General features: G+C 41.3%; 1 protein-coding gene across 1 annotated transcript in view; it reads right to left on the bottom strand.

The window, feature by feature from the left end:
• nkain2 (sodium/potassium transporting ATPase interacting 2) overlaps positions 1-23,881 on the bottom strand; it is a 73,566-nt gene extending 49,685 nt beyond the window's left edge. The window contains exon 1 of the mRNA XM_070849582.1: positions 23,828-23,881. Coding sequence (XP_070705683.1) covers positions 23,828-23,881 — 54 coding nt within the window. The remainder of the gene's footprint in view (positions 1-23,827) is intronic.
• Between the last annotated feature and the right edge of the window lie 389 nt (positions 23,882-24,270).

Genomic DNA, 24,270 nt, shown 5'->3' with positions numbered 1-24,270 from the left:
ACTTGCTCCCAGTGCATGTGGACATGCAGGCTCTGTCTGTGTGTTTACTGTACAAAAACGCTCACAAGCCGATTGCACTTAAGCCATTTATGATGCAGTAAATCTGGAAGACTCTGCAGGTTTCCATCAGCAGACTACCTGCTACTACAGGCCAGACAGACGGCGTTTTCCAATAGGGCCAAACATATTTGCAGTTATGTGCTGAGCATGGTCTCTACTTCTTGGCACACTTGGCCTGGTTTCCAAACTGGGTTATGTCTACAAATCCTTAATTTACCTGTGATTTGCTTTGTGCATCGTTGCTGGCATAGCTTCATAGATACTGACTCATTTGTAGGACAAAAAGAGCTAGAGGTGCTTACTGAGTCATAGCAAGATGAAACCAGAGCACTAATGACTGAACAGGAACTTAGATCAATAAACTGATATTTTATACCAGGGAAGTGATTATTTTCATTATTGATTTATCTATATCAATAGTTGTTTGGCCAATAAAGTCCTCCAAAATAGTGAAACATCACTGTTTATAGATTTGTACACCTGAGTCAGCGGAAAGAGCCAGTTCATGACTTTTTTAAAGACATTTCTTAAACAAATAAACAATTATCAATCAATATTGTTGGCAAGTACTTTTCTATCAATTGACTAATTGATTAAATGACTAATTATTTCAGTTCTGTTTTATCTTAAAGCCAGTAAATAAGTTACTGTGTGTAATACTGAGTACTGTTTGTGTGATCCACAACATGCTCCTCTGTAATGTGATTTCTCAACCACTCCAATCCATCATGAGTGTGTGTGTGTGTGTGTGTGTGTGTGTGTGTGTGTGTGTGTGTGTGTGTGTGTGTGTGTGTGTGTGTGTGCGTGTGTGTTTGAGCATTTGTGCCTGTGTCCAGCTTCTCCAAAGCCAAGCAGCCACTCCAACTGTCACTCTACTTAAAGATGTTTCTCTATAGCCCCTAAAAACAAAAATCCCAGCTGCAGCATTACCTACCTGCCAGCACTGAACAAAAGCTTTTACACAGTCTCTACTGTTTTCTTCCACTGCAAGGGAGAAAAGATGAGTGTGTGTCTGTTTGTGTGTATTTGTGTCTCTACATGCTTGTTTTTCATTAACCTAATGGCATGAAAAGGTAGTGAGCACTTCGTTTTAGTGGCCATTTGGGCTAAGAACTATGGGAATGCTGTGCTGGTGAACTTGACTGATTTAAAATTGATGCAATTATCATTGTTAGAAATGGTACTCATGTTTCAGTTTAAATTCCTTAGTTTTGGGGGGCATTTTGGCATCATATCTGGAGCTAACATCTCACTGCTCTCTTTGCCATCATACTGATCACTGCACCTGCTAACTGCTCAGTTTCCTCTATTAATAATCATAATAAGGTTAAACCACTTAAATGTGATACCACTCAGCAACAGAGCAGGATGTTTATTAATTGGAGATACCATTATGACTAAATGGTATGATTATGGCTGGAACATGGATCTGAGAGCTATAATTAGATCAGAGGAAATAATGTAATAATAAGTTCTCCAGCAGATTGTTTGTTGGGTTAGTATTTCCCACAAACTGCTGCAGCCAATATAGAAGCACATCACAGGCGAGCATCACTCAGGTACACCAATCACACACAGGATACACAGATTACTTTATGTGAATCCAGATAGCTTCTCATGAGTACAGTTGTCAGCTGCAGGGATATGTATATACATGCAGTGATGATGGGTGGATTTTGTCTTCTTAAACTGTAAAATATTGGTGCAATATTCGTCCCAGACCATCAGATAGACTCTGCAGTGCAGCGCTGAAATGATCCCCAAATCACTAATGATCCATATTAGGAAGATAACTGCGCAGCAATGGAAACTGTAGCAAAGCTAATTTGGTATTGATATTTAATTTTAAGGTACATTGTGGGACTCTCCATTTGCGCTTGAAAAATTTCAAAGATGTAATTTCAAAGATGTAATTTCTTCACTCATTTCAGTGGAGCTGCATGATCCCTGCCACACTGAAGCTGTTCGAGTAAATACTAAAAGAACCAGCTGATGGTAAAATGTTTCTCCAACAACATCCCTTACTAGTGGTCAACTGTAAGGACCTACAGGATGTGCTGTGATTATGGATGGACTTCCGCTTACAGAGCCCCAAACTATTGCAGAAATACATACAATATAAAGCATTATTAAAACAGTATGATCACTATGTTCATGATGCTATCATAGTAACAACATCACACCCTGTTTAACCAGTAATGGAGCCAGGATGAATATAAGAGTTGTTGGATGAAGGCCTGGTCACATCAACATTTAAAATGATGAGATTCAATGGTGTTTTCAGTCCATTTCAATGGATTCGCTGCAGTTAATGGATTCATTCAAAAAGGGGCAAAGTAAATCTATGCAAATTTTTCATGATGAATATCACTTTGGTTAACTTTCATCCACAAAATGTGCACTGTCGACCAAAGCAAGCTGTGAGTTTTAAAGGGACGATGAGCCGGAGAGAGCAAAATGGAGGATGCTATCATAGCTTTTTAGCTGTGCTACGCCATTCACTTTTATTTAACCTCCTCTCTCAGAATGTCAACCATTTCACAAAAGAGCAATGTTTGTGGCTGAGCTAAGTTAACAAGCTAAAGAGTTTGCTTACTGATCCATTAGCAAGCTTGTTTGATCCAAGAACTTTATCTTACCTCCTCAATGACTTTTTATCAAATTAGATAGCGTGCAATACTGGACAAAATGTCAGGGAGAGAAAAAAAGAACAAATAGACAGAATCCCTGGGAATGTTTGGGATTGACTGGTGCTAGTCCAGCCAGCTGGCAAGTTAGCAGCTAGCAGTTAGCTCGCCGGCTACAGCGGTTCATCGGCTAGCTATGGACTGGTTTCAACCTGCTTCATCATGCAGGAAAATCTAGATCCAATATTTGGATTCAGTTAGAGATTTCCAACATGTTCCAGATTTCTCTTCAACGACTGAATGCGGCCTGAAGGTGTTGCATCTCAGTCCATTGAAGCCTTGCTCATGAATTTGTGCACATGTGTGCACACAAACACAAACACACACTAACACACAGACCTCAGGATGATTCATTCTTCACAATGTTTGAGGGTCACACTGTGCAGCTTTAACAGCTCTGATAATACTCTGATAATCAGAAATTTGACTTTTTGAGTGTTTGTAAAAACACAAACCAGGTATTTTGCCATTGTCATTATTCAAGGAGATGGCTGTAATGACTCTACAAATAGAGAATTTGGACCTTGAAGTATTAGATATTCAAAACAGTTTCTCACAAATTAAGTCTAAGAATTAGACAGGTCTTAGGATGTGAACAAACTTTCAATAAAACTTGATCTAAGTTACAGTCAAATGATGAGCAGCAACTTGTGTTGTGTTATTACAATCAACTTTGGCTGAACTGCATGGTTATTTTGCTTTCTTTGTTATGGCAAGCTTGCTTACCAAGCAAGTCAGTCTGTTTCAGAGTACAATAAAGGAAATATTTACTGTGTATTTACTACGGAATCAATCTGTGGACACACTGAGCCATTAGATTACGTGTTAAAGCATCTACTTGAGGGATATGACTTTCAGACAAATGAAAATAAATGCTTTATATTTTAACTGTTATCCTGGAGTGTCACCTCTAACTTAGTGCTGTAAGCCGTGGTTTTAATAAAATAACATTTGTAAGCATGGCTTGTTTTTTCTTAGGAGGACAGTCTCAGTAGAAGGAAACCACTTGTAGTAACCACATTGCTTAAGCTTCCTATCTGTCAGCACATTTCCCCTCCGCCATCTCACCCGTTTATTCCCTTTTGCCACACCTTAATGTGCCCTTCACTCTTCTCTGTGCACCCTTCCTTCCTCCATCTTTTCTGTGACCCATCTTTCTGTATCTCTACTCAAACATTATTCCATCTCTCTCCATTAAACCCACACCTGCCTATATCTCAAATCCCCCTCTTCTCTACATCTTTCTGTTCTTATCCATCCTTTTGTCCTCTTCATGCCACCTTGTCTCTCTGTCCCCATCTGCTGCAGCTTTATTTAACCAGCTATCCATCCTGCACACCTTCCATTTCTTCCTCTGACCTTGTCTGGTCTGCGTTTATTTGTCTTATCCTTCCTATGCATCCCTCAATCCCTGACTTACTCCTCTCTACGTCTATCCCTTTCTGCTACATCCTCCCTTATCCTTCACTGCCTCCCTCCCTCCCTCCTTTAGTGCCACATTATCACCACTGGGCTCTACAGTAACACACAAAATCACAATGACAGACTGCACCATCACCTCTATACACACATACACACACACACACACACACACACACACACACACACACACACACAGTCAAATACATGCAAGCAGGGAGGCTCCAGACATGGTAATCAACCCCACACATGCAGAATCACACACAAAAAAACACTTCTCCACTCATGTTCCTACATCTCTCATACACACTAACTACACACACACACACACACACACTCTCAGATGCAATCACTGTGAGTGCTGAGAGTGCAGCGCAGAGGTGCGAGACTTCTAAATGCTACTGCCTGCCATCAATCATAAAATCCTTTCTGGGGATTGGACAGCTGACACTGTCGGCATTACGCATCGTCCCCTTTTATTTCGATCAATCATGTCTTCCGCACTGCAAAAGGCCCACAGATTGCCAAATGATATTGGCTTGCTTTCATCAGACTCGGTGAGTGATTATGTCGGATTCAGGGGAGAGACTTGCTTTGTGTTAATGTTTGCTGAGGTTATGTGTTCTAGTGTTTTCCAGGCAAAGCTTTTGCCTATACAGTTTCTACCACAACAGAATGGATTTTAAAAGGTCACATCTTTAGGTGCTAATTGTACGGTGGGTGGTATCACTGACAGGCCAAGGAAAATAGACGTAATTTGGACTTGGTTTGGTTTTAAAAAGTTGGACATCAAATTATCTGTAGACTATGCAGGGCAACCTCTTCTATCATCTTGAAGAGAAAAAGCCTTTTGAATTCTGCTCTTGAGGCTGGTTTAATGGGATTGTGGGTCTGGTGGCTAGAAATCTACACTTTTTTATTTATTTATCAAGTCCACCTGGCTAACACTACTGCAGTCTAATAATACAGTCATGCAATCAATCCCACCGCTGTGACGGTAATAAAGTTCAGTTTCTGCTGAAACTGTAGATGCAAGTAGGGTCTCTGCAGCTCTTATTTTGAATAACGATGTCTGACAAATAACTGTTTCAGTTTGAAAAAAGAAAAAGAACATAAACGAACACAGTTACCTTCTCTACTTACATTTTTATGTACACATATGTATGCTTGTACCTTTGCCTTTTTAATCAAAGAATAGAATATTTTCTTTATATTTTCCTCTTTAGTAGGTAGCGCCAGTAAAGATACGACAGAAATGGTCTCCAGCTGGACTCGTACCAGGGACACCGTGGGTCATGGTCAGTGTCTCAACTCTGAAGCCATGTGGAGCCCCAGAATTGGATATTTTCTAAAGACAGTTGCTCATCTTTTATAAAGATGATTCAACCAGGAGTGTTTCATGTCCATCCAAGCTTCAGAAGTACTCCAACTGCCAGTCACCAAACAGTGTCAGTGCGGAAAGTCTTACATTCAGAACCTTGAAAGCATGAATAATAATAAAAAAAAATCCACTTTGCAACTCTGTTAGTTCCACAGGCTTATTTCATTATGTTTAATGTATGGCGCCGATAAGTGTTGGATAATGCCAATGTTTCTCAGTGTTGATAGCATGCTACTGTGGCACAGTGTGCTGGACCATACTTTATACTGTATATCACATGCACACACTGAACACTGCTGCCACCACCATGTCTCTGACATTCAAAAACGTACTGTGCTTCTATTTTTAGTGAGACGTGACTACAGCTTGGCTAATATGCTGATACGGAACCGGGCTGAAAGCTGAGACTGTATCCGTATCTTCCTTTAGCTGCCGTATTCAAAAATACAAGAGATTGCTGGATCTGATTACTGTGTCTGTGCGTGTTTGTGTATGTGTGAGTATGACAAAGGTAGGAGGGAAAAAACAGAGGGGGGAGTAGTTGGTATATGTATGTGTACGTGTGAGAGACAGAGATAAGAGTGGAGCCAAACCAGAGGGCAGGTGTGTAAGGTAATAAGACTAAATCAATTCATACTGAGAGGGATGAGGGGGGGAGGAAGAGGAGAGGAGAGAAGGAGAGGGCATGAGACAGGGATGAGTGGTGGAGGAGAAATGATTACAGGTGAAGATCAAAGTGTAATGCTGAGCTCTTTCTGCTCTCACACATCAACCAAAACCGTCTCTAGTCCTTTAAGAGATTCAAAACTGAAACAAAACTCTTCTTCAATGGTGCCTTCGGGGACCATGTGAGGAGAAACGGATTCTCTGGATTCATATTGCAACACATCAGAGCAAAAAACAGCAAGACTACAGCTCATTGTCTGTGTGTACATGCCTGGCAGTGCGTGGATAGGAATTTGTGCATTGCATAACAATGTCTGTTAAGTCGTGTGTGTGTGTGTGTGTGTGTGTGTGTGTGTGTGCGCATGTGTGTACGACAACAAAAAACGAAAGTAAATATATTTATAGATCAAAATAATGGCAGCTTTTGGAGAAGCGACAGAAGACCTTGGCAGGCAGCAGTGAAAATGTGACCCATCGCAGATGAGAAAACTGCTGTCAAAACTCGCTTTTGTATCGCTATTTTCTCATGCTACCCAAACGCAGAGGCTAACAAGTACCGGGGCTGTAACATTATGTGCTTAATCTTGCGTTTTCAAAATACAAATGCTTGTCAAAATGGGAGCCATCCACATCCCTGATATCTATTTACATACGCATGAAACACAAGGAACTGTAAGGAAGACTTATCATTCATGTGGATTTGCTGTGTTAGTTGAATAAAAAGACTTGATCTGTGCTGACTGGTTGATTAATCAGTTAGGTAACCAACATATAATTAATCTACAACGCTTGTTTATGTCATTTATCAAGCAAAAATGTTGAACATTCACGCAGTTTCAGCCCTCTTAACCTGAGGATTTGTATTACTGTGTACATATTTTGAGGGTTTGGAGAGTAAATTGGATGAAGCAGAATCTTTTGAGGCATTTTACACTATTCTAGACCAAACAATATCATCAGTCAGTCACAGAAAAAATAGCTGTAGCCATTAAAACAGTTAATTCAATATATAAAAGATGTGAGGATGGGTTAATTTAGCAGTCAGAATGCACACCTCAAAGGAATAGTTCATCATTTTGGGAAATACACTTGAGAGTTTAATGAGACTGTCATGTCTGTCTGTTAAATATGAAGCTGGAGCCACCAAGTGACCGGCTCAGCGTAGCATTAAGTCTGGAAGCAAGGGGAACCAGCAGAGACTCATAAAGCCACAACTTGTTTTTACGTTTTTATGTTTTAAGCGCCTCCTGGCACAAGCTTTGTTCTTAGAGTCCTGTTGATATTCTCTTCTAACTTTCAGAAAGAAGGAAATCTAGTATATTTCCAAATATATCAAACTGCTCCTTTAACTGCTAAACCTGCAGTATGGCTGATTACCTTGTGTCGCATGATGCGCATACAACCTATTAGACAGCACAGAGGAAGGTCTAGTAGACGGCAGAGACGACAGAGTGCAGAGAGGCACGTTTAAAAAGGAGAGGACGATGTCCTGGCTGGATGGTGATGGAGGTGCAGGGGGGAATTGGATTTTATACCTTACAAAAGAATAAAGGAAAAACTGTAGAGTAAAAAAGAGCTGTTTTCACATGAAAGGTTTCCGTATGATTCAAAGAAAAGTGTCTTTCTGTGGATATTTCAGGGGACCAAAAGACCAAAACAAACCAAAAGCTCAGCATTTTATAATTTATTCTACAGTCCCACTTGAGGGTCTTTTTGGCCTAATTATGACCGGTTCAGTTGTACCAACTAAACACACTCCCGGCCAGATGTACTGAGGCTTTAGCGACAGTTTTTTATTTTTAGACATTCTGGCCCAGAATGACACAGATATGGACCAAGCTGGACAGACCTTATCTGTCATTTAAGTCAGTTTTTGCCAGTTGTATCATGTAAATAAAAGATATTTTGTTGAATGTGCCTCGGTTTTTGTGTGAAATCTGGCGGTTCTTTGATGGTAGAGATTTGGAGCAAAATGCAGCGCTGAGTGCATCTGTTTTTCTTTATCTTTCAATTATCCTGCCAAATATCACAGAAACCGTGATCGGCCAGGATGTAACTTACAGCATTAATGTACAAACATTACAAAAAAATGTGATTGCAGGCAAAACGCAGTGTACCATCTGTCAGTGTTGCTGCATTGAAGTAGAAAGAAGTGCCAAAAATAACAAAAAACTCTTAAAGAAAACAGCTTCTGGAATCTTTGTTTAGACAAACTGTTTGAGACACAAAACTAATAACCTCTCATTTTACAAATAAGGACATGCCATTTGAAGTCACACGTAAGGAAAAGTAAAAGAGATGTGATTTTATTGTGTCTAATTGTCAGTCAATATTATGAAATTTGTTCATTGTAAACTCTTAAATTCCTGAAATGGTTAATACTTAATTTGCACAAGAACAGAAAGATCTGTTTCATTACATATTTCTGCCTTTTCACGGCTGCCAAGACAGAAAAGTTCAGACTGTGTGCAGTTTCTAAACAGCCATGAATGTAGAGTAAGAGTTAAAAATCAGATCTTTGTGTGGATCGAACGTCTGAGCCTGAGGAGGAGTCCGTATTGACCAAGTGACAGAAAATCTTTAGTAGATAAATCACTAAAAGGTCACACACCATATTGATTGGTCACTTTTTCTGACAATAACTTTTTTTCTTGGCCTGTTCTTAAACTTTGTCACTTTCTGGCCACTGTCCACTCCCTCTGACAGTGATCCAGTCACACCAAAGCAAAAGAAAGGCTCAGTATCAAAAGGGAGACCTATGAGTCAGACCAGAGTCAATAGCAGTGACAGTCAGTGGACTACTTTTCAGTTGATTATACAAGTGCAATTAACGAAGAAGCGCATATTGTAAAAAGATGATAGCAACAGAAATAAACTAACTCCTCAATAAAAGTTAATTCTCCAACTTATTACAGCTCTTGTATCACTGAAAGACTCCCATCAGCTCTGTTCAGAATGACTGTCTGGAGAAAAATCAGATAATGAGGGGGACGCAGCTGAGTGCCAAAGACAGCAAATGTAATTTTCAATAATCAGTTCCAACTGAAATGTATCTACTGCAACTATAAAACTAGCCAACATAGCCAAACCCTCCCTGGGATTTATAAAGGCCACTGTGGTCTATGAGACAGCGCTGTAATAACAGCTCGCACAGCTAAAAGGAAACTGTCCTCCCAAGAAGAACATTACCTAAGCGCCAACCCAAACTACAATGATTCCCTAACTTTTACAGGGTAGCTGTTTTAACCCAAACCACAATGTTTCCGTAAATCTATCGTAATGCTTTTTGTGCCTAAACTTAACCAAACCTTAACCGTAGTGTTGTGATTTGTAGAAGCCACAAATGAATGACGTCAGACCAGAAAAATGCTTCCATGTGTCGTCCTAGATGATACAGAGAGATAGTGAATTTTGCTCTTTAACCTAGAGGACTTGTTGGCCAATAGTGATCAGCAAGTGTTCTTTTAAGGTCCATTTCTCCATCAACTTGTGTTTCCTCTTGCCTTCACCTGAGCCAAAATATTTCTCTAACCCCAACCAGCTGTCCGCTATGATTCTTAACCTCAGTCTTACCCCGAGAACCAACCAGTTATCTCCATGACGCCTTACTTATGCCTCAACCACAGATGGCAACGATACGTGAAGCGCTATTTGAGGGGGGGAACACCAGCCAAAAGGTTAACTGGCGCTGTCTCCTGTCAGACTACACCACATACACATTATTTGCTCCATTTTCACAAAGTCAACACCCAACACGTTTGGCTCTCTCCACTGACTGCCATCTATGGTCATTACTGAAAACTTTTGAGTGTTTAACGACCCATTCATCCATTAATCATCTGTTCATCCATACATCTTGCGTATCTATCCATCATCGATCTGTCCTCTCTTGTTATCGTCTGCCCCTCCCCTGTATCCCCAACTCATCTCCCGCGGCCCTCTCTTCATTCATTCATCCAAATCTTATTCCCTCCATCCCAATATCGATCCACACACAGACATTCATCTATCCTCAATGAATATATCTATCCAACCATCCATTTTTCCCTCCCTCCTTCCTCCCTCGGCTCCTTATCCCAGTTGAGGGGCTTCTACAGCTAGACTTAACACGCTCCACCACCTCCGCTGTCCCTGCATGTGTGTGCGCGCACACACGCACACACACACACACACACACACGCACACACACGTAAAAGGCACTCCCTACAGGATGCAGAATATCAGACACACAGACATCGTTTTCACAGCTCCCTGAGCAACTCAAATGGCCCGGGAGAGGCTGTGCAGAGCTGCGAAAGAGAGAAAAGAGAGGGAGCCCGAGAGAAAGATTGAGAGACACAAAGAGAAAAATTACAAAGCAACAAGGGCAACACTGATACAGAGAGAAAAATATAGCGACACTGAATAAGAAACTAAAAGACAAAGAAAGCGGGTGAATGGAATAAAATTGGACATACTGTAAGAACAGATTAGTTTCTCACAGTGTTTCTGTTACTGTAGACTTAGTGTAAACTTTATGTACAGTCTAAGAAGATGCTTCTCAGAGTGAAGGTTAGCACTGCTGATGGGAGGAAGGTTAGATCATCAGTAGGAATTTATTTGTGTAGCAAACAGCAAGAAAAACAGCAGAATTTTCACATTTTCACTGCTCCCACCTGAAAACCTAGATTTTCTTGCTTTTTCAGCTAAATATGAAGTGTTGATAACTTTGAACTCTTTTCTGAGCTGAGCAACTCTTTCCCAGCCCCCACAGCGATCCATTAGGCTCAACAAAATATCAGTGTCATTCTGAAAATACTGTTGGTTTTCTTTCTGGAGGGTTCATCTGACACCAGTCAGTTCTCCATCTCATAATTATGTGTAATGAAGCTCGAGGCATTGCTTTGCAGTCACTCGCCATTATAATTCAGGCACTCCTTTGATGTGATAAGATCAAAACGACTGTGCGGGCGGAATATCAGGATTCGCTGCATCAACAACAATAGCAACAAAAATACATCAACAAGATATAAGTTCTCAGAGAACAATGGGGGAGTGTTTCACCTTGAGGGGTAAGATAATATAAGATAAGATAAGAGATAAGATAATATAAGATAAGATAAGATGGGTTGACACTGAGCTGATTCAGTGTGCTGAGTAAAATGTGGGTCTGCAAGGTGTTAAAAGCAGAAATGAAACAACAAACAGTAGCCTGACATAGACGCTGGGATTCTCCAGATGTTTAGTGGCCATGTGTTGACTGTGCCTCTGTGGTGTCTGTATGCAAACTGGGATGAGTCTAACTGTGGGCCTACCTCAGACGGTAGCTCCCTCATTTGTCTCCATATGTTTCATCACCACAGGGGTCAAAGCCACCGGTCTGAAATCTTTATATTCCTTAGGACAGAGTTTTTGGGGAAACTGCCTTTGTACCACATTGCTGGTAAAGTCCACAGACCTCTGAGAGATGGGGCACCAGGCAGGCGTTAATTCCTCTACACGTATGTTTAATACAAATGCAGAAATGCCATCTGGTCCAGAGGCCTTATTAATAGATAAATGACATTTTTAAAAACATGTTTTTTTTCCTATTGGGCTCTGTGAGTCCCGTGGTTTCCTAGTGTTCATGTTTTGTAGGTTTGTAGTTAAGTGTCACCTTGTGCTGTTGTTTTGCCTCAGTGTCTAGTTTTGTAAAGCTCTTGAGTGCAGTTGGTCGTTCTTCTTAAATGCATGTTCTCTCTATTGGTACAGTCCTTGGCCTCCTTGATAAAGTAAAGCTGTTTTCAAACGTGGAGTAAATATTCACCTTGCGTTACTTGCCTTCTCATTTGTGTCTATTTTATTGTCGTTTTTGGGATCACAATATCAGTGCAGAATGTATTTATGAATGTAGTCAGCAGTGACCTCTGCAGTACCGTCTACATTTTTTTCCTCAGAGTTCTTGTCCCCAGCCTTTCAGTGCTATCATCTGCCCATACACTCCACTGACAGATTTAACCAGGGGCTTGCTATTCTTGAGAGCTGCTCTGTATGTAGAGATCAAGTGGACAGTGTTATGGTCAGTATTAGCCAGGGGTGGTTTTGCAGTTGCTGTATATACACAACATAAATTGAACATATCAGAGTATTTCCAAACTCCTTAGGCAGGTAGAGCAGCCTCAGGCCGAGAGATAGAAGTTTCATGTCCACATAGCAGACAGTTTTCCAAACTTTATGCTGCCTACACCACTTAAAAAACGACCCCTCTGCTTCTCCCCGAGACTTCACTTCTGTATGTGTAGACGTGGATAAAACCTTCGATTTCTACCAACGGATCGTGGATTTCTGGTCTTAACCACTTCTCAGTGAGGAACATTTTTCAGGACTTGGAGTTTTTAAAGCAGACTTTTGACAGCGGTTAGACTTCATTCATCTTATTCCTTAGCAGTGTTGTCACAGTGCCAAAATTATGACTTTGATACGATACCTGCCTGAAGATCTCAATACTGATTTACTAAAAAGACTAGAAAATGTGCTCAGTAGCGCAAAAACCTCCACAAAGGAGGTCTATTGAGTCATTTGTGTCCAGTCTACTTTCGTGCACTACTGTAGTGTGCAGGCTAATGATCCTGGGTTTCAGAATCATCACCATTAAGTACCAGACTTACAATTAATGTCAATTATGTTTATTATTTTCATGCTCGATAAATTCGTATTTGTGCTGCAAAGTGTTTTCTTGTTTGTTTTTTTCCATGCATACAAGTATGTTTTTGACAATTAATTAGAACATTAACATTAATAACTGGATTTCTGAATTAGATCAAGGTCATAGTGTCATTAAAGCTTTTACATGGTATACAGTAATTTGATGTCTCATATACTTCGGTTCATGCGATTTCTTTGATAGTTAACTTTATACTTGCAACCAATTATCACTTAATTATTTAACACAACATGATGATTTAATCAGCTTCATCAATTCAATCAGCGGGTTTCCTTTGGGGTCCTGCAACACACATAACCTTATTTTCCATAATTAAGCTCAGCACTCTAGTAGAAAACACATACCGGCACATTAACGTAGATTGTATTGAGCATGAAAATAATAAACATAAATGACTAAAACTAAACTAAAACTTAGTTTAATGCTCAAATTGACTGAACACTGGTGACTCAATACACCTCCTTGGTGGAAGTCTGAGCACTACTGAGTGTATTTTCTAGTAGCAGAAATAATAGAAATAATTAGAAATAAGTATTGACGAGATTTGGATTCACATTCACATTAAGTTAGCTAAAAAGGCTAAAGTTAAATCTGACGGTTATCATAGCTCTTTATTGGCGTGTCAAACTCCGACAGTGAACAAAAGTTAGTTAGTCGACTTTTATTTGAGGGCATGTAATCATGTTATCACATTCACTAACCTGTCGCTCTTTGAATTCCTTGAACAGGTCGACATGTCTGCTTTGCTACGTTGGATGTGTTAGCTCCCCTGGTCTGAGTGGGTTTAAACATCTTTAACAGACAGGCTTTGGGGTGTCCACTGTGCACACAAAATAAAACCACATTTTGTTCCATGCGTCTGCTTCGTCAACAAGCCAGGGATGGTCAGCTAGAACGGTGCTTCTAAAACTTATCACATCAAGGACTCCCGAACTGACACAAATTAGATCCGTTTCATGTTTTTGTCCAAGATTCCCCAATCTGACAGGATTTTTCCTTTAATATGTTTTATTACAGATGGTGCATGAAACCCTTTACCAAAACAATCATACATTCTGTAATTGTTTTACTTATGGATGGAACCACTTTCAGCCATGTCTCTCATTCTGTCACCATGAAAGCTGTAACGGGCATATGAGAGAGGTGGACACACCCACTCTGCCTGAAAGGAGGGGGAGCAGAGTGCCGAGCACAGTCTCTCTCTCTCTCTCTCTCTCTCTCACACACACACACACACACACACACACTGCTCTGCTGTCATTGAAATACGGCTCTTATTAACACACAGTTATTCTTAAAGTATCGGCACTTTGTTTTTTTAGCGGCTGGATATTGCTGCACCTGTCTAGTATGGGTAAACCGTGCAACACTATTACTCAGTGATCTTGCACTGTACAGGATCATAGATGGTAGCAGAGGCCTGTTCGCTCTCCTTAGCTGCTGATGGGCCCCCCCCTCTCCGGCCTCTTTTTCTCAGTCTCTGTCAGTCTCATGACGATTGTATCTCCCTGAACGGGTTTTAAATGTGGGACCCCTGGAAATTTGCATGTTTGCCAAGAGACAGAAGCACCTCTCGTGTGTAGTACAGTATGGCCAGGTTGTTTTATTCCATGACGGGGTGGAGTACTTTCACAGATGGCAATAAGTTTGCACAGGATCACTATTGCCACAAAGAAAGTCAAAGAGCACGTCATATCTCATATCTTTTTGGTTGTTCATGCTCCTTTTTTTTGGTTGTTCACGAACCTCCCAATCATCCCACAGACAGCAGCTGAAACAGCCAAATGATCACACAAACACCAAAATACAGCAGCTCTCTGGTGTCCGTTTTGCCAGCAGCCATTTTGAATAGCAATACAGGAGAAGCAAGCAACAGAAAGTCAGCCCCACAACAGGCTGAAATGTATTAAAATACAACAGGAAGAAAAGCAAGTAGACTGTATGTCCGCCCTTTGTGTGAAACTGTCTGTCTGCCTTCTTGCCTGTGTGTAAATATTGAGGCAGCAGTATTTGGCCAAACACCAGCTCTCAGCTCATCCATCAGTGGTGGTCACACACAAGGTCAGCTTCCAACACCATCGATACACATCCTTGCAGTTCAGCTGGCACACGCACCCGTGGTATCGCTCGTTCAAATCCAGTACATGACCTTTGCCGCGTGTCGTCGCCTCACTTTTCCCTCACTCTCCGCTGCCAAGTGTCGATATGAAACCGGCGGCGATTTTCAAAGAGGTGGTTGAAAATTGGACACGGGAATATGATGCAGGAAGATTGAAATTGGTCACCATATTGGTCTGAGGAAACAAGCAACCGAACGTGACTGGCTGCAGTGGCTTTGTCAGTGCCCTCCACGGCAGCAGGTTGAGATGAAAGCCTTTGAAGGATTTGGGGGATGCAGTGGGGATGACTTTGAAATTTAAAAACACTTATTACATATGGTAAAGAATACTCTGAAGTATTTAAGCCATACTTAGCTAACCGAAATAACAAGCTTTGTCATAAAATAAAGTTAAAAGAATTTAAACGTGTGGCTATAACATTAACCTATAAGCTTGACACACTATCTGCCTTGTGTGCCTCTGTAACACAGAGGATAATTAAATGGGCACTGCAACTCTATCATAGTAATTGTTTCAGGTTTTCAACCAAACTTGTTTGCTTTGTGACCAGAGATGAGAGCGGCTGTGGTTTGGAAGCACATCTGGACAAAGTCACCCTAAGAGTATTGCACGACTCAGTGATAATTAACATCGACTGATGTCAGATAGGATCGTGTGCTGCAGTACGATGTAGTGCAACATTTAGAGGCACAGCAGTGGTGGTGGTCTATACAATGGATGTGATTTCACACGTTATGCTTGTCAGTCTCCCTGAGACTATAGAACAAATAATCCGACTGTGTAAGGGTTCAATTTAAAGCCTCCACTGAGCTGTGGAAGAATATAGATTGAGTCAGCTTTTCCAACTCCAACAAAAAGATTTCAGTTTTTACCGATTCTGCTCTTCCACAGTTTCACAGACTGTTTTATGATGACATTATGAGTTGATATAGTATCGTGGTTTTGCACCCTTTTCGTGAGCCTCCAAACACTTTTACAAGCCACAATCTCAACTGTGAGGAGAACTCGTGTTGTTTCTACAATAAAAACATGGGGTGGAAAATTGCATTTTATGAGAAACAAAGACAAAAGCTGAACATCGGTTCGATGCTGAGCCTCGCAACGTCAGTCTGTCGGTCAGGCCACCACTTTTGTTTCAACTAAAATAATATATCTAAACTGCAAGAATTTTTTTAAAAAGACGTTCATTGTCCGCAGAGGAAGAATCCTTTGGTGATTCCCTCACCATGAGGTTCACATTCAAGTACAATGCCTACCCAACTACTGAACAGGCTGCCATGACATTTGGTTCAGACATTCATGTTCCTACTCAGGATGAACTGTAATAACTTTGATCAGCTTGTATTTAGTAACACACATATGACATCAGTTTCGGCTTTGCGCTCTCCGTTTAGTGCTAATCAACAAATCTTAGCGTGCCAACACATCAAACTGAGACAGCAAACATTTCACCTGCTTCACATTGGTTTGTTAGCGTTGTTACTGTGAACACATTAGCATGTTGGTTGTAGTATTCAGCTCACAGCGCTGATGTGCCTCGGTACAGCCTCCCAGAGCAGCTAGCATGGCTTACACATACATACACTACAACATACACTTTCTAAGAGAAAGACTAAGATTTCACATGAGAAATAGTCATAAAAGTGCACTATCCAGTAAAATACTAGATAAATATTTAGCTTAGAATATGGACAGACAACCCAGGAACATGTTTCAGCCTGTCAGAAAATCTCGATATGAGAAAAAACCTACAACTCTCTTCAGCACCAGCAACTCATTGACTTAAATATGACACCAGGAGCTAAGAGTGAGCTCAAATACCTACACAGCTACACACTTCTGTTACTCTGAACCATCAGAGATCAATTGGGGAGAGGAGAAGCTCTGTCACCTCCAGATGTTTTGTCAAAGACCTTGTCATCATCATCAGCAGCAGCAGCAGTCGTCGTCTACCACCCTGGCTGGGAGGCTCTAGCAGCGTTGTGCTCAGCCCCTGAACACATCCTAGCGTAAAATACACTTTACTGCTCATGTTCTATTGCAAAATTTGGTATTTTTCCAAACCTTAATGTATTGACTGCAGCTGAAGACTCCAGGTAGTGCAGAATAATGTGCTGTTCACTGCCAGGTTTTTGACAGACTTTTTTTTGGCTGATTTCCTCAGCACAACACATATGGAGCCAAACAGCAAGTAGACCAGGCGAGAGTTTCCTCTTATACGGCATAATTTGTTCACTATTTATCACAAGACTCCAGATGTTAAAACTTTTCATCTTTGACAGCTTCAGTTAAATCAGATTAGAAGAACATCTGGGACGGGCTTGTGGTTAATCTTGAAGAATTTCATCAGTGGTTTTATTTATTTTTGAGTGGAACGGAGGAGCCAGCTAATGCAAAGAAACTTGCGGATATGCACACACAAGCATTTTTGATCATGCTGGGTTTTCAGACACTTCCCTAGAGATGAGTGTTCACTATGACAACAGACTGCCCTGATTACACACACAGTGTTATGCTATCAACAGCAGTGTGAACCTAGGCTTGTGCTGCTACTTACACGTTTTAATTCAGGCATTCAGCATTTGAGAATAGAAGAATTTGAGGTTAATTTGCAAAGAAGACCTGAGACCTCAGAAAGGAAGACATGCTTTCACTTTGTGTTGGTGTCCTGAAGTAGAGGAGGCAGAGGTTCCAGCTGAGTAATTAAAAATATCTGCTAGCTTGAACAGAGCGGATCCATTTGTCTCACCAACGATGACGTGTATCACAGCATATCGCCCTGAAATACACTCACAGCCTATTCCCTTTTTTTTCTGCCAACCTTACCTACCTTCCCCATAAATTTCTCAAAAAGCCAGCACTTTAAGACATTTTATGTCATTCACAGTTGAAATGGAGAAAAGTGCAATATCTCTTAATCAGACAGAACAATCTGAATAATGTGAATGCAGCCTGGAGTAATTTTCCAGCTTTAAAAGGTCTGATTTAACACCAAGGAAGAGTACTTCACCTACTGGTCCTGGTGAGGACCAGTGGGTGAATGCCTGTTTTTGTTCAGACTCTACTGAAACGCTGAATGAGCTGCCAGTGAAGTCAGTGGCCAAGGTGGGATGGCTGTATTCCTCCAAGCAGGAAGAGAAAAAGAAAGAGAAAGACAGAGGAGAGATGAAGAAATGAGACAAGAGACACAGAGAGGGAGTGGACATATATAAAAAGACAGAGACCTGGGGAGAAAGAGACTGACAAATTAGAGACCGCACAAAGGAAAAAGCGACAGAAAATCTATAGACTGAGAGCTGAGATTGTGTGTGGCCCTTGTTGAAAGCGCAGTTGTACATAAAGGACAGCAAAGCCTTTTTATCTCGCCGAGTTGTGGCGATGAGGAAGGAGGTCTGAAGATTATGTTTGTTGCCAGAGTGCAGGAGCTCCGTTCGCTTTCCAACTTAAAGCGCTCTCAAAGTGGATTTGCTTCAATGCTGAAAAACCAACAGCATGATGCACACCCAGCATACTGCAAAATAACTGTGACTGAATATCGCTGACAAAATTACATGGGACTTATCTAGAATCAGACCGAGTGGGAGAACCTTTCTGCAAAACCCCAATGTCTGAATTTAAATAGACAATTTATTCCAATTTGCAAACCAAGTCAATGGTTAGAATTTTTTATTTTTTTTTCCAAAAGGTGTGGAAATTGATTTTTGCCTACATTGCCAAAGTAAAAAGAAAAAAACTATTAAGGGTATTCCTGTAAAATCCAACAGTCAACATTGATTTAACTTAACTTTTTTTCTTGCCAAAATGCTTCTCTGATGAGTATTGACTTCTGGGTTTGAATGACTGCACGCGGTCACTGTTTTGCAATCAGGTAACACACACGGCTCACATGCAGAGATACAATTTCTGCATTCATGTCGCAGCTTCCAAGTGGTAAATTATTCATCATGTCCCTCAGTGGTGGAAATGTCACAGGATTGCACTGCCACAGACAAACAAACACCGAGTCTCAGACAGCCTATGGCCACTGCATATGTCCAATCTTGTCACAGTACAGACTTCATCCTGTACAAGATAAGTGCACTTTCGACAATTTGGGATTTGGCTTGAGTGAAGATGTTTCTGAAAGTCTATTTCAGGGAAATTACCAATATGGTTTTCGTCCTGCCAGTTTATCCCATTCCTTGGCGATTTATTTTTGAAAGCTCAATTACATATCTATTCTATTGGATCATCACTTATTATCTCACTGTAATTGTGCGCTACGCCGAACCGCAAAGCTATAATTCTACTCCATTTACTCTATTCAATTAACTTGCACACCAACAACATAATTAACGTTCCATCAACATAAACACCCACCAACTGTCTGCGCAGCTCCACTGAATCAGCCAATGGAGCGATGCCATAGGTTGCCGTCCTGTTACCGATCGCGCCATTGGATGATGTAGTCATCATCTTTGTGACAGCAGCTGGTGGGTGTGTGTGGACTGATATAGCAACAAGGGCCACAACCATCTCCACAGAAAGTGAGTCACCAGTGGCATATGTGGCGTGTGTGTGTGTGTGTGTGTGTGTGTGTGTGTGTGCGTGTGTGTGAGAGAGAAAAAGGTGTCTCTAAAAACACCATCTGATCTGATCCTTTTGCTCTGTTCTGTTTTGAACCATCCAACTTTATAATCCTCCTCTCTGTGCTGCTCACGGCACTATGACAAACCTTTTACAGTTTCATCTTTTGCAGCATAATATTGCTGTTGAAGAGCCTGTACGCTGAATTGAAAGTAACTCAATGATGAAGAAAATTGTCAGTTATTTTCCAACTCACTGAGACTTGGAAAAAACAAAACATGGAATTGATAAAAAATGGATTTTAAAAGAAAAACTTTCAATTTTATCTTATTCACTTGTTTGTTGAGCGTTACTGTAGACAAGAAAATCCACACTACTCGTGTCTGTAGGATAAATATCGTATCTTGTTTGCTTCATCGTGTGGGACTATTTCCTGGCCAGGCGCAGTGATTTATTGGATTCTCTGCTGGTTGTCTAGCAACCTCACACTGACAACAAGACTCTAATCCTCCAGTAAAACCTGTCGTTTTCAACTGATCAAACAAACAAGATGTTATGTATAAATTAGTGAGCCGTAGAGGTATTTCTGTCATATATGTCAGCAGCAGCCCGTCGCTCCTTCAGAATTTTGTGAAACGTCATCTAGTCGCAACTACAAGACTCTGCGGAGCTGTCCGCTCCACTAAACCTGAACAATCGGCCGGCCAAATATTCCTGACTGCATTTTTAGATGAGTGCTGAAATATTTCTCAGAGAAGGGAAATATCTGGTGCCTGATGTCGATGAGGAAGGTAAAAGCTCTTAGCCGTGAGGTTTTGAAGAGAGAGAAAAGCCGGGTATTATGTATGAACAAACATAAATATGTTCTCAAGTTTGTTATGCTGTCTAGTGTCATTCTATTTCATACTTTTTAAATTACCTATTGATTTTACCCTGACTGTCGGCATACCACCCTCGCATACACCAGCAGCACAATAATCCCCCCCGTTGCAAAAAGCCCCAGAGGTTCTCTCTTATTTAGAGCCTCTTGTGCTAAGCTAAGCTAACCAGGTCAGGCTCCAGCTTCTAAACTGTGAGGATTTGCTTCTTGTTTGTCTCTTATGTGATAATAAACTGGAAGAGTTTGAGTGTTTATCCGACAAAATAACCAATTTGAAGATACAACCTTGGGCTGCAGGAATTTTGTGAGTATTTTTTCACATTTTATAGATTGAATGATTAACAGATTAAATCATCATTTTAAATTAACCAGCAGTATTGTGGTTGTACTCCGGCTTCCTCCCACAATCCAAAGACCTGCAAGCTAGGTTAATTGGTGACTCTAAATTGCCCGTAGGTGTGGGTGTGAGTGTGAGTGGTTGTCTGTCTCTGTGTGTGGCCCTGTGATTGGCTGGCGGCCAGTCCTGGGTGCACCCTGCCTCCCGCCCCGAGTCAGCTGGGATTGGCTCCAGCTCCCCCGCGACCCTGACGGATATAGATAATGGATGGATGGATGGATATTGTGGTAACTGTAACTGTAACAAGCCTGGCACACAGGAACACACTATATTTATCTTAATTTTGATCAAAAGTGGGCAGAATTTCACCTGCTGGGACCGATTATACTTGACACGTGGTGACACGAGCTGTGAAGTAGACATATCTTCAGCGTGGATCATTGATCTCTGCTCAGCTATGGTGACATCACCTATCCTGCCAATTAACCTGGCTAATGAAGCAGGAGAAAAACTGCTGTTAAGACTTGCATAAGACATCAGTTCCACTACATAAGACACACCGACCAGCATTGTTTTCTCCTATGCGAGGTCAACTATTAGGTGGAAGCTCACGTAGCAAAAACAATTACCTCCAGCAGGGGGTAAGCAGAGAGCAAAGCAGAGGAAAAAGACTTTTAATTAGTGGTCAATTAGGTTGCTTTGAACAAAGAGGATTGTGGGCAGTGCGGTTTCCTGTGTCTAACTACAACTGAAACTATCTTAATATATTTATCCTTACATACTGTGGAGAGTTGGTGGGGGTTTTTTGTGAAGAAATGGATTTCACCACTTCTGTCTAAGTGGCTGCAACAGAGCCAACTGTGCATGGCCAAAGTGTAACATACAGTAGAGTCAGACCTCCAGCTCAGCTAGCGGTGCCATCAGCTGGCTTAGCTATTACAACAGTTAACAGAGCAAAACATGTTGTTGACTATGGCATAGCATTAGTTCCACCGCATTAGACACAATGACTATCACTGTGACAGCATCTCATTCACAACCACACACACACACACACACAAACCCTCCCTCTTTTTCACCTACGGATATACACAGCATCCTCATTTACAGCACAATGGTGCCTTTCGTGTACGCACAGCACATGTGGCAATCATTGGCATTGTACTGTACACATGTTAACTTACCGTTGTTCCTTTTTCGAATGGAAACGTGCATGGTAATGTCCCATTTCACAGCACAAAAGACATTATACAAGCACACACTCGCACAACGAAGGGACAGATTGATAGCCTGTAAATTAGGGGATTTTCATAAATCCTGCTCTTTCCGTACTGAATACAAACACACACAGCCTATCGTGTCTGTAACAGTGTCCTATTCAGCACGACAATAAGTCTTCAGTTTGCGCATATTTATTGTACATGACTACATGAGCTGAGAATGCTTCAGCACGAGCACTTGTGCTCATGTTTATGCATCTGTGCACATGCACATACAATGTCCCATTCTATATCACAGTACGCCTTCAGCTTCTATACCGAGAGAAAAAGCCCATCATAAGATCCTCTAACGCTGTTGCATATCATAAGTCTATGCTGTTTAAGCAAAAGCAGGATTTATTTTGTGGTGAGTGGCACCACTCTGCCTAAAACATCCTACTCTGCTTTTGTTTGAGGTACAGATTACCCCGGGAGACTCCAGAGGATCCTGGAGAATCGGACCGATAAGCAGAATCAATGATGGCATTGGTATCAAGAAAATCTTATCAATTCCCATCCCGATACTATGTGCAGTGATACATTTAGCCAAAGCGAGGGGTTCTATACTCATAACAATCAAAATGGATTTTATTTTTTTTTTTACAAATGGTAAAAAAAAAAGTAAGTCAAACTGTTTTGTAAACCTTTATATTTTGCCTTAAAGCTGCACTAATTGATATTTTTTTTAAAAAGGACTACATTTAATGTAAAAAAGGGTTTTTAATCATCCCACCACTCAGTTCCCTCAAGCTCTACAGAGCATTTTAGTGTTCTTCAGCTCGTTGTTTTGGTTTTAGGGCCCGTTTTCATTTACTGTCACCTCTCTAACCAACGTCGTTTCCATTTTTGGATGTTTTAACAAAAAAGCTCCACTTCATCCACTAAGTGCCAAACCAAGCAACACTGTAAACTTTCACCTCCTTCTCCAATGATGGATTTCTCACTGTGTGATTGCTGAACACTGAGGGAAAATATTTCACATGACAATTTCTCCGCTAATAAAAATCCACTGTCCTGCAGCTGTCCCAGAAATTCCTTAACCTGACGGATCACCGAGCCATTTCTTGCTTGAGGTAACGAGAAGGGCCAACTGACTGTGCTGTGTTTTATCACTGTTAGAGTTTTAAAGGGGATTTTCCTTTTGATGTGAGGGATTTAAAAAAAACAAAAAAAAAAAAAGGCCTTATGAAATCACTTGTGCTCCCCACATGTATGCACACATACACGCCTACAGTCTCATCCCTCGCTCTCTTTTGTCTTGCCCAGAGAATGAGATACAAAGAGAGACAGACATAGAGGGAATGGCAGCAGTTGATTCCATGAGTTTATATGAGCTCCATTCCTCCCCCCTCCATACGTTTGTTCCAATAAATCACATCTACCTGCCCCATGCATCTATCCATCTGCCATCCATCCCTCCTTTACCTCCACCGCCTCCATTTATCACTCCCAGCCTCCATATATCCATCAAAGCTCTATATGGACTCGTGAACAGTCATTCATCCAGTCAATCTGCGCTTAAAAACCAGATCCTACCTTGTATTAACACCTTTTACACACCTATTAACTTCTCAGATGTGACCTGTTAGTCATCGCTCTTTGTCCCTCCATTCATCCATCCCTCCATCCACTGCTCCATGTCTAGTTTCTAGACGTGTTTTTAGCTGAACTCTTACAAGCTTTTAGGGAAAAAAAATACTTTCCTTTCTGCTGATTGATCTGCCCGTTTAGCCGCCCCCTTACTGGATCAATAGTAATCTTAACACTTACCAGCTGCATGCCACAGATGAAGGCCAGGGTACACCTGCCACTACAGCACCCCATGGTGTCCTCCTCCCTCTCTCCAGTGATCCACGTGGAGACACAAAAAACAACAAAAAAAAAAAACTGGGTAAAACTCCCAAATCTCCAGCTGGACTTTCAAAATCCAAAAGCCCCCTGAGGGCCGTCTGGCTGGCTGGCTGGCAGCCCAGGTGGAGGCGCTCGCTGCTCGGCCTCACAGAGCAGAGTGCAGCCCCTGTACTCTCTGGTGCTCAGGGGAATAAAAGGCTACTACTTCATTCAAACGGAGGGGTTGCTGGCAGGTAAACAGCCTGAAATGTGGTCCCCTGGTTTTCCAACACTCATGGGGTCAGGGATCAAAGATGGAAGGTGGGCCTTGGGGGAAGATTCAAGCCCACAAATTGCTCTTGATGCATCCACAGAGCTTGGCT

Source organism: Pempheris klunzingeri, chromosome 18, assembly GCF_042242105.1.
Source record: "Pempheris klunzingeri isolate RE-2024b chromosome 18, fPemKlu1.hap1, whole genome shotgun sequence".
Classification (NCBI taxonomy): Eukaryota; Metazoa; Chordata; class Actinopteri; order Acropomatiformes; family Pempheridae; genus Pempheris; species Pempheris klunzingeri.
Note: the sequence above shows the minus strand (reverse complement) of the source record. Positions and strands in the feature narration are given on the sequence as shown.